Source organism: Rhea pennata, chromosome 1 (genome assembly GCF_028389875.1).
Source record: "Rhea pennata isolate bPtePen1 chromosome 1, bPtePen1.pri, whole genome shotgun sequence".
In the NCBI taxonomy this organism is placed as follows: domain Eukaryota; kingdom Metazoa; phylum Chordata; class Aves; order Rheiformes; family Rheidae; genus Rhea; species Rhea pennata.
In genome coordinates, this window is record NC_084663.1 from 109,920,242 (window position 1) to 109,934,528 (window position 14,287).

Here is a 14,287-nt window from a genome sequence, read left to right on the forward strand (position 1 = left end):
AGTTTACGTAGATTTCAGTGGTTCCTTTGTGAAAGATAACTTCACAATTTTCCCTGTTTTTAAGAGTTTATAATCTGAAACTTGGATCTGAAAATGAGTTCTAAATAATAGGGTTATTGAGCTTTTCACGCAGCTTTTCCATGTCAAATTGAATAAGAATTAGGTGTTTAGAGGACTTAAGACAGAAAGACTGCAATTCACAAGACAGCGATGCACTAATGAGCATCTCTTGGTGGTTTGTAGACTTGTTTCTTGTGTAAGTTGTCTCCAAGGTGTCTTACTTGAGATATTGCTCAACAGTAGCTTTAGCCTTCTGTGTTCCAAGAAGGATCTCAGCAACATTCAAAAAGTAATGCCTTTGCCAATACTTTGAAAGCGGTATGGTGGCTGATAGTGAATAGTTGGTCATTTAGCAAATACAATGCAGTTCACTCAGTGCACTGAGATTACAATCTGATAGAGGGGAAAAAAAAAAGAATATATGGGGGATCTCAGGAAAATTGTACCATAAATACTACTGTTTTCTTCCCCAGCCTGTCTCATACCAAAGTATTGCTGCAGCTTTTTGCTGGGTCTTACAACCTTATAGGAACTTCTCTGGATTGTAGCTCCTCACTTTACCAAACGGTCTATCCCAACAGGACAAATGGCATCTCCATGCTCTTCTCCATGACTCTGACAGAGTCGGGTTAGTCCCTCAAAAATGAGACATTTTTAATTATTTTTACCTAGTGGTGTGTGCCATATGAAGCAAAGGATTAACAAACTACAGTCTTACAGGCATTATTCTCCATGGCTGTTCTTTAACCTTTATTTTTGGAGCCCCTGACACCACCTGTGAAGTTTGACGCTGATGCTTTGTTTGGAAAAACCTCGCTTTCTTGACGTCATCTTAGGGGTTATAATCTGATTTGATCCTAAGTTTTTATTTTTGTGAGGAAGAAAGCCAGCTTTATAGGTGACTGTCAAGCAAATATTTCCTTCCTCTATTAATGGCTCAGCTGTTGTTCTTACTATCTTTGAAGCAGTTTGTGACAAGAATTGAACTTCTGCATTGTTTTGCTTTTCCTATTTGTCATGTTGAATTAAAGGGATCGTGATGGATGACGCAGACAGTGAGTTAATACTGAATAGCCTATTATTGATGAAGTAGTAGAATATATAGAGATAGTACATGATTCTCTTGCTTCTGTGGACGTATAATGCAAGGTTGCATGGTGAAGATGATCCAGGGTGCAATCTCTGGTTGAGTAATAAGGTCATTGCTAGAGTATTTTCTTTCTGCTACTTTCTTTGTGGAACAGCCTGGGGGGGAGGAAGAATATGATATAAATTGATCTATACAATTTCATGGAAAGAGGACTAATGAAGTTGGAAAACTAGGATCGCCCTCCCTCCTTCCATTTCTGTGTTGAATAAAGATCTACTTGTCACTTCTGCTAAGTTCCCTCATCTTCTAATCTCTTCTGATGGAATATTCCTCCTTCTTCCTCATGTTCTCCCCTATAGTCTCTAGTTTCTAGTTTGTGATTGCTCCTCTAATTTTTCAAACAATTATATTTAGTTGTACATAATCTTGTGAAATTTCTGTTTTGAAGAATTAGAAAGCTTTAATGGATTATGCCTTTAGCTTTGGCTAATAACATGATTACTCATTTAGTTAAAGGATACAGAATATAAGTATTGAGTTTTTTACATGCAGTTTTTAGGTTTAATAGGGCATAAAATCATTAAATTGTTTAGGCATCCTGTTTAAAGTTATACCACAAATGTCTTTCCTAAGTTTTGTGTATTTAGGCAGAAACTTGACAATTTTAACCATGTAAGGAGATGCTGGCTGCTGTTTTATGACCTGACAATTGTTTTTTCTAGCTTTGAGCACGTAGTAGAAGAGTAGTTGGATGGCATATGATAGTGTGTACCAAGACACAAGTATAAAATGAATTCTTTTGGAAGCATCTCAGATCATGCTTATCTGCCTTCTGCATTACAATAATATTCCAAATTTGTTGCTGTAAACCAGTAAGTGCTCTGTTAAAGTAGACTGGTAATATCATAGTGAACTGTTTATTTAAAATTGTTGACTTAGCCTAAGTCTGCTAAGTCAGTTTGACTTTCTTGATCAAACAGTATGAAAGCTGTTTTCCATCTTCTTCCATGTTATCCCTAAACCTTTTGGAAAAACAAAACATGACAGCTTACAACTGCATTTTATACTGTGGTTTTCACCAGTGCAGAAACCTAAATTGTTGACTTGTTCATGAATAAAAATGTGTTTTTCAAGATGCTTTTCAAAGCTTTTAAGAGCTGCAATTGAATCTTCCTCTGACTTTGGAAATCATTCTTCTGACCTTTATCACTACGTACGTGGGGTTGATCTGCACAAATTCTAACATGGGCCATACCATGTGCTGTAACAGTCTGTAGGAGCTTTGCTTTAGAGAGGAAGAGGGAGAAAAATCTTCCATATACTTTGACAAGTAAGTTTGAACAAGAACTTGCTCAAGTCCCAGGTTTTAAGCTATTTGCTTCTCTTCCCTTCTCTCCTTCTTCCACACAACCTTCTGAAGAATGTAAAGATTTTCAGGAAATGTTTTGACAGCACCAAATTTTTCAGTGGGAAAGAGGCAATAAGAGGAATGTATTTGGGGGTGATTTCCTCATTTTCCTAAGGTTCTTTTTACCTAAAAGGTGAAAGACAATATGCAGACCTACTGTATGTATGTGAAAAATGTATCTAAGATTTTCTAGAGTCATGTTAATTGAATTGAGTTCTATGTTTTATGCAAAATGCATTTAATCCTATAAAGAATAATAATGAGAAAAAGTATAGCAGTCGATTTCCTTTTAGTTTGTCTGCCTTTAAAGTTATATGGGAAGAATTCATATTATAGTTGCTGGCTGTCTTTTAATACTATGTGATGTATGCATGGGGTTAAATATAGATCTGATGGCTGTATTTAATGCCAGTTATTATTCTCTATTCTGATAAGCAGACTTATCACTTACCATGAATAGGACGTGCACAAGTGGGTGCTGGGTGGAAAGGAGTATAGTGCGTTAATAGAGTAGACAGTGCAATGACAGGAAATGGCCACATCATGGGCCTTTAGGTTGAAGAATATGAACCAAGAGGTAAAATAGTCCATTGAAAGGACAAGAGAGAGGCAAGAGGGAGAGAATTAACGATAAAAAATCCAAAAGACTTGAGCAATAGACAGAAATGGACTTAGTTGCAAGTAAGGTTGCTTTTTTTTTCCCCCGCAATTTTGTGCTTTTTTGGTCACTGAGATTTGCAAGTGTGTAAAGTCACTAGTAAACTTAACTCCGGTATTTTTGAGTACTTTATTTTTGAACCTTTAATAATGCAAATATTGGTAAATAATAAATTCAAAATTCTTAATGCTAATGGAAAGTATATCTGCTAATGTGTGCAGAGTACAGCATATAGTCTATAGCGTTCTGCGCTTTGGTTAAGACTATTGACATAAAAAAAGAAGCTGACTCTAAGAATGGCTCTTTACTAAAACTAGCTCTGTGTACAGTAAAATGTTGATATTGTTGCTAAAGTGAAGTAAGAATGTGAGTCTAATCTGTCGTGTTAGCAGAGGCAACCTCTTCCAAGTAAATACTTAATGAAATAGGCAGAGCTCTATTTCTGCTCATTATTTTTAAAACAATAATAATGCATTCATTTTCTTAAGATTGCTCTATGCTAGCTATGCAAAATGAAGGTAGTTATGGTCTCTGTTTTGTGTTTTTAAAATCAGAATAATTATAAGACTAGACATGCATAAAAGACCCAAGATGGCTTAAGTAAGTGTGGTGAATGGATGTTGCAATGTTATAACACATGTATAAGCTTCCTGCTTATACAGAATCAAGTATTAGTTTAATGCCAGTACCTGAAGTTTGTTTAAGAGCTCTGTAGGAATCCATGTTTTGCTTTCCCCCTTCCTAAAGATGCTTTCAAGCTGTACTAAAAAGATATCTTTAGATTTTGGGTTCTAGCCAAATTAAGTCCTCACTAAATTGTTCTTGCCAACATTCAAGTCTTCATATTTTTCTCCTGTTAAATCTCAAGCCTTGTTTAAATTGGACAGACTCCTTGTCCTTTTTTGTTGTTGACATATTTGTATTGTCATGCTCATCTATACTAGCGGTGGCATCCTTGTCCATTTTTAATCCAGTTCACACTGGAACCCTACAAACTAGCATGCCACAAGAGTGGAAATTAGGTACATTTTCCTGGGGCTGCTCTTGTGAAAAAGGAAAACTGTGAATGATGACTGCATTTCACACTGTGCCAATGTTGTTCCAGCTGTCTGCCAGCGTGTATGTACTATTTTGATTGCTAAGCTTCATCTGTAATCATGATATTTTATCCTACTTACCACCTTAGGAGTTTGGGTTTTCTTCAACCATTATAACATTGTTTGAATATATTCTTTGTACCTAAACATCACAGATATTGTCTTGCCAAATGAGAATGTTTTTGGCATCTTGCTGATTAGTTTAGAACTAGTAGCTGAAACGGCTTTAATATGAGTCTCAGAGAACAATTTTGAAGTCATATCTGCCTTCTGAGTTTAGTCTTTACAAACTGAATGGATAGATGCTGTGCTCCTTACCTTATCAAATTCTTTTTCACGTAACCTTTTAGATGGGTAATCAGTGTTGAAAATTCACCAATTCTTGCTCAAAAGGATTTTCTTTGTTCTCTAAAGATGGAAACATATAGAAAATTGGTTGCCAAATAAAATACGTTCATATATTTGTCACTGAAATAATTGTTTTTGTGCCCTGTACTTAAAAAAAACTTGCAAATCTCTGACTGCCTATCTAAAGCTGTAACACAACAGCTTGATAGATTATCTTTTCTCTGGATGCAGAAGGGTGTTCCTACTCTGAAATTATTGTTAATGTCAGTACATATACTCTTTTAGTACTCAGTTGGCAGGTGTTAGTGATCTGTTATATACCATACTTCTGTGGGTTTAATATGCTGACTAATTTTCATACTTCCTTTATCAGTGCAACATCACAGTATATCAATGTTAAGAAATAATCTGATATTTAGGAAACCTGAATTCTACCAGTGTCCTTATATTTGATAATCCTAGACATTCAGAGGGGAAGGGACAGATAAGGTATCTTAAGTGAAATTGAGGCTGCCTGTATTCTAAAACCATATTTCGTCTCTGTGGGGCATTACATACTGGATCAATGATCAGGATCACATTTCAGATATCTTGCAAAATATAACAGGAATAGGCATTACTCAGAAAAGTCAGTATTTTTAATATATTCTCTTCCTGAAATTAGCATTCTTGTTCCCTGCGATATGGTAGAAAATACGTCCATGTCTTCACTTCCTGTAGCTGATGAAAGCTGCAGAATGTCTGTTGTCCTTTGGCACCATTAGTCAGAACTTCTGAAACTGATGCTGTGTTTTTTTTGTTTTTATGGATTTTTTTTTTTGATTTTGGTATAGTGGGAGGCAAGTATCCTGAAAAATTGTTGCTTTTCATGATAATTTGCATTGATATAAGTTGGTACTGCTGTGATTCCACCCATTTCATGGCTGTGGTGCTCATCTATCTGCTTAGTAAGCCATTGTTAAACTAGCAGGAAAAAACAGCAAAATTGATCAATTTTCTCTCAGCTTAAAGAGCTAAGCAAGGTGGAGAGTGTGCACATTGTGGAAGTGCAGGGATGGGCTGCTGAGGAGCAATTTAGAAACGCTGCCCAGGCATGAAGGGATGCTTTTAGGAAAGCATGAGCTCAGCTGGAGTTCAGTCTTGCAAAGGGCATCAAGGGCGCAAGATGAAGAGCCTTTGCTGCTCTACTAGTTATAAAAAGACTGAGCAAGGAGAAGATGGGCTTGTTGAATAGAGCAGGTAGTTTAGTGACAGTGGGCTCAAATAAGGCTAAGGTACTCAATGCCTTCTTTGCCTCAGTGTTCTTCAACAAGGTTTCATGTACTCCTGTTTGCAGCTAGAGCTACACTTCGAGGGGGAGAGGAGCTCTCAGCAGTGGATGAGAATTGAGACAGAGAGAGATTGCTTCACCCATATAAGTCCATGGGGTTTGTTGGGCTACATCCAGGCGTGATGAGAGTCTTTTCAGCGTTATTCTCTATCATCTTTTAAAAGATCGTGGAGAGTTGGGAAGCTTTTGGGTAACTGGAGAAGGCCAGCCTGGGGAGCTGCAGACGGAGTGGCCTTAATTTGGTCCCTGGGAGAAAAAATCATGGAACAAGAACATATTTGGTGAGCACATGGGAGAGAAGAATCACAGAATCACAGAATGGTTGAGGTTGGAAGGGACCTCTGGAGATCTAGTCCAACCACCCTGCTCAAGCAGGGTCACCTAGAGAACACTGCACAGGATCACATCCAGATGGGTTTTGAATATCTCCAGAGAAGGAGACTCCACAGCCTCTTGTGGCAACCTGTTCCAGTGCTCTGTCACTCTCACAGTAAAGAAGTTCTTCCTCATATTGAGGTGTAATCTGTTGTGTTTCAGTTTGTGCCCACTTCCTCTTGTCCTGTTGCTGGGCACCACTGAAAAGAGTCTGGCCACATCCTCTTGACATCCTCACTTAAGATATTTGTGGACATTGGTAAGATCCCCTCTCAGTCTTCTCTTCTCCAGGCTAAACAGGCCCAGCTCTCTCAATCTTTCCTCACAGTGGAGATGCTGCAGTCCTCTGATCATCTTCATAGCCCTACACTGGACTCTTTCCAGCAGTTCCATGTCGCTGTTGTACTGAGGAGCCCAGAATTGGACATAGTACTGGAGTTGAGGCCTCACCAGGGCTGAGTGGAGAGGGAGGATCACCTCCCTCAACCCGCTGATGACACTATTCCTAATGCACCCTAGGCTACCGGTGGCATTCTTGGAGATAGGAATAAGCAGTAGGGATTTGCAAAGGTCATGCCTGACCAACTTGATACCCTTCTACTGTGAAATGACTAGGATTTATGGGTGTAACCTACCGTGACTAGAGCAAAGCTTTTGATAGTATCCTGCAATGTTCTTGTGTACCAATCAGAATGTTGCAATATGAAAGTGTGAACAATTAGATAGGTTAGAAACTTGGATGCTCAGGCTCAGGGGATAGTGACTAATGGGTCATTCTTTACATGGAGGGTAGTAACAAGTGGAGTACCACAGGACCTCTTTTAACATCTTTGAGTGACATGGAGAAGGTGATGTAGCTCATGCTCGTCAGGTTTCCAGATAACACCAAATTGGGGGGAACTAGTCAATACCCTTGAGGTCAGAGCTGCCACTCAGAAGAAACTGAATAAGCTGGACGAAGGGACTGACAGAAACCTTACAAATATCAACAAAGATAAAAGTGAAATCTTGCCCCTGGGAAAGGAGTGATACTGGCTGGGAACTGATCAGGAAGGAGCAGCTCTGCTGGGAAGGCCCCAAGGGGTCTGGGCCAACAGTGACAGCAAGCTGAGCGTGAACCAGCAGCGGGTGCTGGTCGCAAAGACAGCCAGCAGTGTCCTGGGCTGTGGACCAGGAGCACAGAATCTACCGATTGAGGGGAGTTTGGGGCCTCCTTCTGCAAGAAAGACACTGACGAAGTGGAGTGAGTTCAGCAGAGGGCCATGAAGATGGCCAAGGCTGGAGCACTTCAGCTATGAGGAGAGGCTGAGGGCCCAGGGGTTGTTCCCTGAAAGCCCTCTCTTCTATAGGATGGACACAAGAGCCACGTGCCTCTACCTACAGGGCAGTCACTGAGAGGATGGATCCGGGCTTTTCACAGTGATACATATTGAGAGAATGTGAGACAGAGGGTGTGAGTTGAGATAAAGGAAGCTCATACTGCTTATCAGGAGCAACTTCTTCATGCGGAAGACAGCGAAGCAGTGGAGCAGGTTGCTGCGCAAGGTTGTTGCACCTCCGTCCTTGGAGGTCTTCAGAGATGCAACTGGACAAAGTCCTGATGAGGCGGGTCTGCTCTGGTAGGTGACCCTGCTTTTGAGCAGGAGGTTGGACTTGATGAAGTCCTGAGGTCGCTTCTGAGCTGAATCATGCTGTGGCTGGGCCATGATATTTCTCGTCTTTCATCCTCTCTTCCTTCCTCAATTGTTTGAAAAAAGTCATTGGTCTCATACACACACTTACTTACATGGTAGTATCTGATTATTAGAAATCTGTGAAATCCTCTGTTCACAGATGTTTCTCATAAAGAGACAAATTTTCTGAAGCTGATATGGCTCAGCCAACAATAGCTGCAACACAGTACTGTCCTGATAGTATCACTGGCAGTGCATTACTCTAGGCATTCGGATACATCTCAGTGTGACTGTATGTACGGTAAAATCCTGTTCCTGTGAATAAATGTAGTTGACTCTGATCTACAAATTAATATACTGTAACTCTAAATTTATTTTTTTGGAAAGTTTAATAACTAAACATATTAATTAAGAAATTTTGAGTAGAATGAAGGGGTTGAAAGTGTACTAAACAATCATCTCGATTAGTCTCTGAGGCAGAAAAAGCAGAAGTTCAGCTTAATAGTATGAAGTTCCATGTGCATGGTTTAAAATTATAGATTAAAGAAATGTGGTGTTCTGAAAAATGTGTGGACTGAAGACCAGTTGAAAATCATAACATTCTGGACATTTTTCTGTAATTAATCCGTGTATATAATGAAATTGGCCACTTCAGTGGTTTGGCACTGATGGCGCTTGGATTAGTCCTGGAGAGAAGCCACTTTTTGGACATTATATATCATCGGCTGGTTTATTTTGTGTGTAAGACATTACTATGTTTTACTTGATGAAAAGCCCATTGGTGGAATGCTGTTACATCATGAGACAAAACTTCAATTAGCTTGAACTTCTAGAATAACACATGAATTAAATATTAACATTTTCTACTCTTCAAGTAAGTAAACAGCCGACTCAGATTTTTGATCCTCTTTTTCTACAAGGAAGGATAAAAGGAGCACCTGCAGTTTGAACATCAAAGCAGAAAGAAAGGTTTCCCTACTTGACTGTCTATGTTGATTTAAGGAGGTCAGAAAGGTGTTTTTTTTTTTTTTTCTTCTGGTTGGTGTTTTTGTAGTGTGTGCTTTTTAAATCCACAAATGTTAGAAAGGACAACTTTGGTTATCTGCATTTTTGTTAAAGATGTTGTACTTTGAGGTATGGGAAGAGGTCAAGCTTGGAAAAGGCTCTTCTCTCAGGAGAGTCATGAATGCTGCAACTTTTAACAAATGGATCGTTTTTCCACCTTAGTCTTCTGTATTCTTAGAATAAACCTAGTGTCCTGTCAACGATTTGAGTTTCACTTTCTTGGCACTATGGAGATGAAACCGTATTAAATCTGTTGTTGTCTGTGAAGCCTTAAGCCTTTACCTGCATAGGACAAGTTGCAGGATCAAAGTATTTTGTCAGAGTAGGCAAGCTCTCCCTTTCCAAACTAAAGAGCTATTACGTAATCAGGAAGAGAGTTATTTATAAATTATAAATAGTTACAGACTGTAAAAGCAAAGGGAATAGACGGAAGGGCAAATACTTCGTGTGCTTCTGTGGTGATGAGCATCTTTAAAGTACTTGGGATACTTTCTGCAATCCTTTCCTTGTTTTAACTGCTGGTCTGCAGGAATAAAGTGAAGGTATTAAGGCTAAATTACCTTGAAGGAACGCTAAAACTTTCAACTTGAACAAGAGGTAGTTCTTATTTCTTCAGAAGAGCAATGTTTTGGTCGTGTGAGTGGCAGTCAAAGACTTTATTTCCAAGCCACTCCTTTGGATTTTTGTTTTTGCTGTCTTGCTTCTTGTTCTTCTAGGCTCATGGCTTCAATAGTTCAGTGTATAATTCTGTGTTGTTCTTTGTGAGTGTGCTTGTGGGCACCTGTTTTCCTGCCTTACTATCTATAAAATGAGAATACCACCAATTCCTTACTTGTAAAGATATTTAATCCAGTTCCCTTACGCTGTTGGGAGGTATTCAGATCCTGTAATAATGGGAGAAATGGACAGAATGCAAAAAGTAGAGATAAATGTGAGTGGATTTTAGCTGAATGTAGAAAAATACACCTTCTTCCTTGAGGAGTTAGATGATAAAGGGGCTGTGAGATTAATTTTACATGTCTAAACAGGCTTTAATTTCATTTTGTTTTGAAAACTGAAAGTTACAGACTTAATGGAATTCTTGTAAAATGTAATTTATTCTACTTATCTACAGTGTTTTGTTTATGTGATTATTAAGTTTAAATAAGTTATTTTTTAATTATACAATTTTCTTAGCAAAAATAATTGTCCTCCATTGAAAATACATTAACAAATTTAAGTGAAATAATATAGCTTCAGAAATGAGACTTTAGCATTGCTTATGTTTAACTTTACATTTATTTTGCTAGGGCACATTTGGAAGATCTTTTTCTTGCAGAAGTGCTTAAACTTTTTTTTTTTTTTCTCCCCCTAGTCATTATTTAACCTACTGGAGTTTCGAAGACTAGTTTTGAATTTCAATGCTCCTGCAAATGCTCAAGATTTGCCCCGAAACCAAAAGGTAAAATAGAAACTAACTTCTCTAGTGGTTAAGGGCATTTCTCTATTGTAATTGAATTTTACACTGTTCTCTATTTCAAAGTAGCACAAATTTTACAGGGGCCAGTTAACATTTTTCTGAGCTCCCTATCACTTATCTGGTGTTAAAAATATTTTAGTCTGACAGTAGAGTACAGAGGAGAGCGTTAATATATCTAGAGTTTGATCAGAGTTCTGCTGCTTAGACTATATCTAGTGGAAGGAGTTTGCTGACACAGCTGTGGCAGTTTTGACTATACTGGGAAAGCATTTCTAATGTGAATGTAATTCACATTAGCAGCCTTGTTTTATTCTAGTCCCCTCACACTGTCCAGTTACAAGCATGCTTTTCTGTTACCCCATATATTTTAGATCTGCATAGCTTTGCCAACAACATTGTTTGTGTTGACTTGGTCACTTCATTAGTTTTGGGGGGGGGGGTTGTTAATTACTTGCAGCTCATGATTTGAGATTAAGCTTTCAGTTATTAACTTGTCTCTTTTGGCCTTTTCGAGTGGTGATTGTAAGCATAAATTTTCCCGTGTTTATTCTGGTACTCGTATGGGATTGGGTGTGTGGAGGGAAGAGTTTGGCTCAGGTTTCTTGTGACCTCAGATGAATAGTTATGGATTGAGAGACAAAACAGGCCAAATTTTCTACCTTCACGAATGCCTTCCGAGGAAGGGATGCATGACAGTACTTTGAATTATGTGTTACGAAATAGCTGCAAAGGAGGAATGGGGAGAGGAGGTGGCTGTATGAAGCATGAAGACATTTGATGCCAAAATTCTATCAGGTTAGAGAGCAATGAATTTTGGCATCTCCAGGAATTAGACTATTGCCTTCAAATTTTAGAAAGCAGAATGTGTTGTGAGCCTGCTCTTAGCTTTTTGGCATTTCAGGCTTTACTGGAATGTTCAGTAGCAAAAGTAAGAGCTGTAAGTAAAAAAGCAAAAGAAAATATAGAGAAGATGATAGTGCCTGTTTTTGAAACCTCTAGGAATGCACTATATAGGGGAAGTTCCTTTTCAATGTCTAGATTAACTTTCTGTTTAACATTTCAGTTTAACATTTCAGTATTTGTCATATAATTAGTTCTTGTAATATCCACAAGTACTTGGAGCTCTTTGCCTTGGTGTCAGGGCTTAAGAAGTAATTGACATCTAAGAGGTGGTACAAAATAGATAACATCAGAATGTTGTCTGCGTAAAATCTCTTGCCCAGGCATTGGAACTAGCAGTCATATGCATTTTGCAGTTCCAAAGTGCTATTTCTTAGAAATTCTGACCATGGCAGACCACATTAAGGCTGTGTGAGATAGTGTGACATCAGACAAGCACATACAGATTTGGGTAGGAACCTTGCCTTCTACAAGCCTACTAGGAAGAATTTCTGGTAGTGATTTGTATCCTCTCTTATATCTAATGTTAACTTAAATTTCAAAATGGAATGACATAATTAAACCTGTGTAGTCCTATCTTTTCTGCTCAAAAGCATAGATTTGTGTTGAAATATATTTTGAGGAGAATTTAGGAAAAGAGAACATTTCACTATTTGGGACTTTGCCACATACAAGAAATAAATATGAATTCTTCCAAATACAATGCTTTCATTTTGCATTTTATGGAGTGAAGACTACTAGAGACAAATTAATTTAAAGTTGTAATATACACTACCAGTTGACAAAAAACCCAACCCCAAAAAACAGCAGCCCTGGAACTTACCTCCATCTGCTTACTTGTTTTAGAACTACCTTGACTTAATTTAGGTATGTGGGGGTTTTTGGTTGTTGTTTTTTTTTTTTGTTTTTTTTTTTTTTTAAAAAACACTATACACTACTGCCATGACCTAGGGTCAATTTCTTTTGCCAATAAAGACCAGATTTTTATAATCTCAGCTTTTCAGAGTCTTGATTTATATTCTTTTCTTCTTCCAGTGGATGGAAAGCAGAGTTTAATGCTAAGATCATGACAGTCTCTCAATTTGGAATTAAAGCATGTGGTTTAGGGAATATTTCATGGTGAAGTCTTTTTGTTCTTTCCAATCACCATATTGAATTCAAATATTAATAATTTAGCATGTAAAATTTTTTGACTGAAAGTCATTTCATAAATTTTGACTTCTTAAAAACCTGTTTATCTCAGCTATTTGAACTTTGCTATTCTTGAATTCAAACTCAAGCATATACTTAGTCTCAAAACTTTTTTTTCCCCCTCCCCTCTCTGTTGAAGTTCATTTTCCTTGGCTTCTTACTCTTCTTTCTTCTGTGGAACAAAACGTGGTGCTCTGTAGTTAGAGTAGCTAGTTTGCTCTCCCAAGGTTACACTGCCTAAAACATATAGTGAGGCTAACAATTGTGCAACTCCTTAACTGGGAGCAGGGGACCTGGAATTCTCTAACCTCATGCTGTCATATGAACGGGTCTGTTTTGCTGAACAAGGTAAATGTTTGGTCTGGGCAATATCTTCAAGAAACTTTTATTACTACAGGGAGTGAATTACCTGTGCCTACAGGTTAGCACATCCTTCCCTCTGTTTCAGCGTTATTGCTATGAGCCTGTTTTGGGACAGCGACTGATAGTGAACATTTGCTATGTATGAAACATTGTTGCTTTAGAAGCATCTCTTAATCATAATTGTTCCTACATAAGTGTATTAAAAGATTGTTTATGCAGGCAGGATAAGTGATAAAATGCAGAACATTTTAGATTATAAGCTTCTAATACAGTTTTTATTTCCAGATCTTTTTTTAACCTGTTTTGGCATACATACAGTGAGCTTTAAAATTGAGAGCCTTAGGCTGTACTGCAGTTACCTTCACTAATTCCTTTTGTTCTAATGTGCATATCCTTAGTGGACCTGTATATATTTTCTTGTCGACTGGCTCATGACTATTTGAAGTTTTGAGGCTTTACTTAGTCAGAATTACTGTTTGCTGTGGTAGTGCCTACATACTCTGATCTAATCATGACTAATGCATTAAGCAGTTTCCTCAAAAAAGGAAAAAAACTACCACAAAGATTTTTTTAGATTCAGAGAACTTTTATAAGCTTTATAGAGATGCTTGTTCCGAGTAATCTACTGAAAACAGTGACCAATTGTTCATCCTAAAGCTACAAGTATCCTAAAACTTAGTCAAATTAGTATTGTAAATTTGGATAAGTAATGCAGTGATGCTCACTTCCTGTGTACTTTGGATTTAACAAGGAAAGTGAGATCTAGAGTATTCTGTGGATGATCATCTGTATTATGCATATGAATAATCACTAGTGTCGAAGCACCTGTATTTAAAACTTGAAATTCTGTTCATCTTTAGTAGATCACTTTATGAAAATTGTAAGAAAAATCACTTTCACAATTTGTTTCTTTATTTTATCGTTTAAAGTTGCTTGAAAGATGTAAAAGAAGGCTGATTTTAGTCTTGATGATTAATACTGAATTAACGTGGCATTAAATGAAATCTTTTAGCTATTTTGGATTCTGTGATCATTCACTTTTAACTGGTAGGTGTTTTGCAAGGTGGACTAGAAGGTCAAGTAAAACTTCTTGGGAATTCACATATGTAGAGGTAGTTTTTAGGTATTATTTAGGTATTATTATCCTACTTCACTACATATTTTTTAAAAACCAAAGTAAAACAGGCATTGTATACAAAATGCTTTATGCATGCTGTATATAATTCTGTAGGATTTAATAAACAAGTCTACTCTTTAATCAGCATGTGCA

General features: G+C 37.6%; 1 protein-coding gene across 3 annotated transcripts in view; it reads left to right on the forward strand.

Annotated features, from left to right (window-relative positions):
* USP25 (ubiquitin specific peptidase 25) overlaps nucleotides 1–14,287 on the forward strand; it is a 97,555-nt gene that overhangs the window by 42,518 nt on the left and 40,750 nt on the right. For all 3 annotated transcript variants that reach the window (XM_062597768.1, XM_062597777.1, XM_062597787.1), the window contains exon 6: nucleotides 10,459–10,545. In XM_062597768.1, the coding sequence (XP_062453752.1) occupies nucleotides 10,459–10,545 (87 nt within the window). The remainder of the gene's footprint in view (nucleotides 1–10,458; nucleotides 10,546–14,287) is intronic.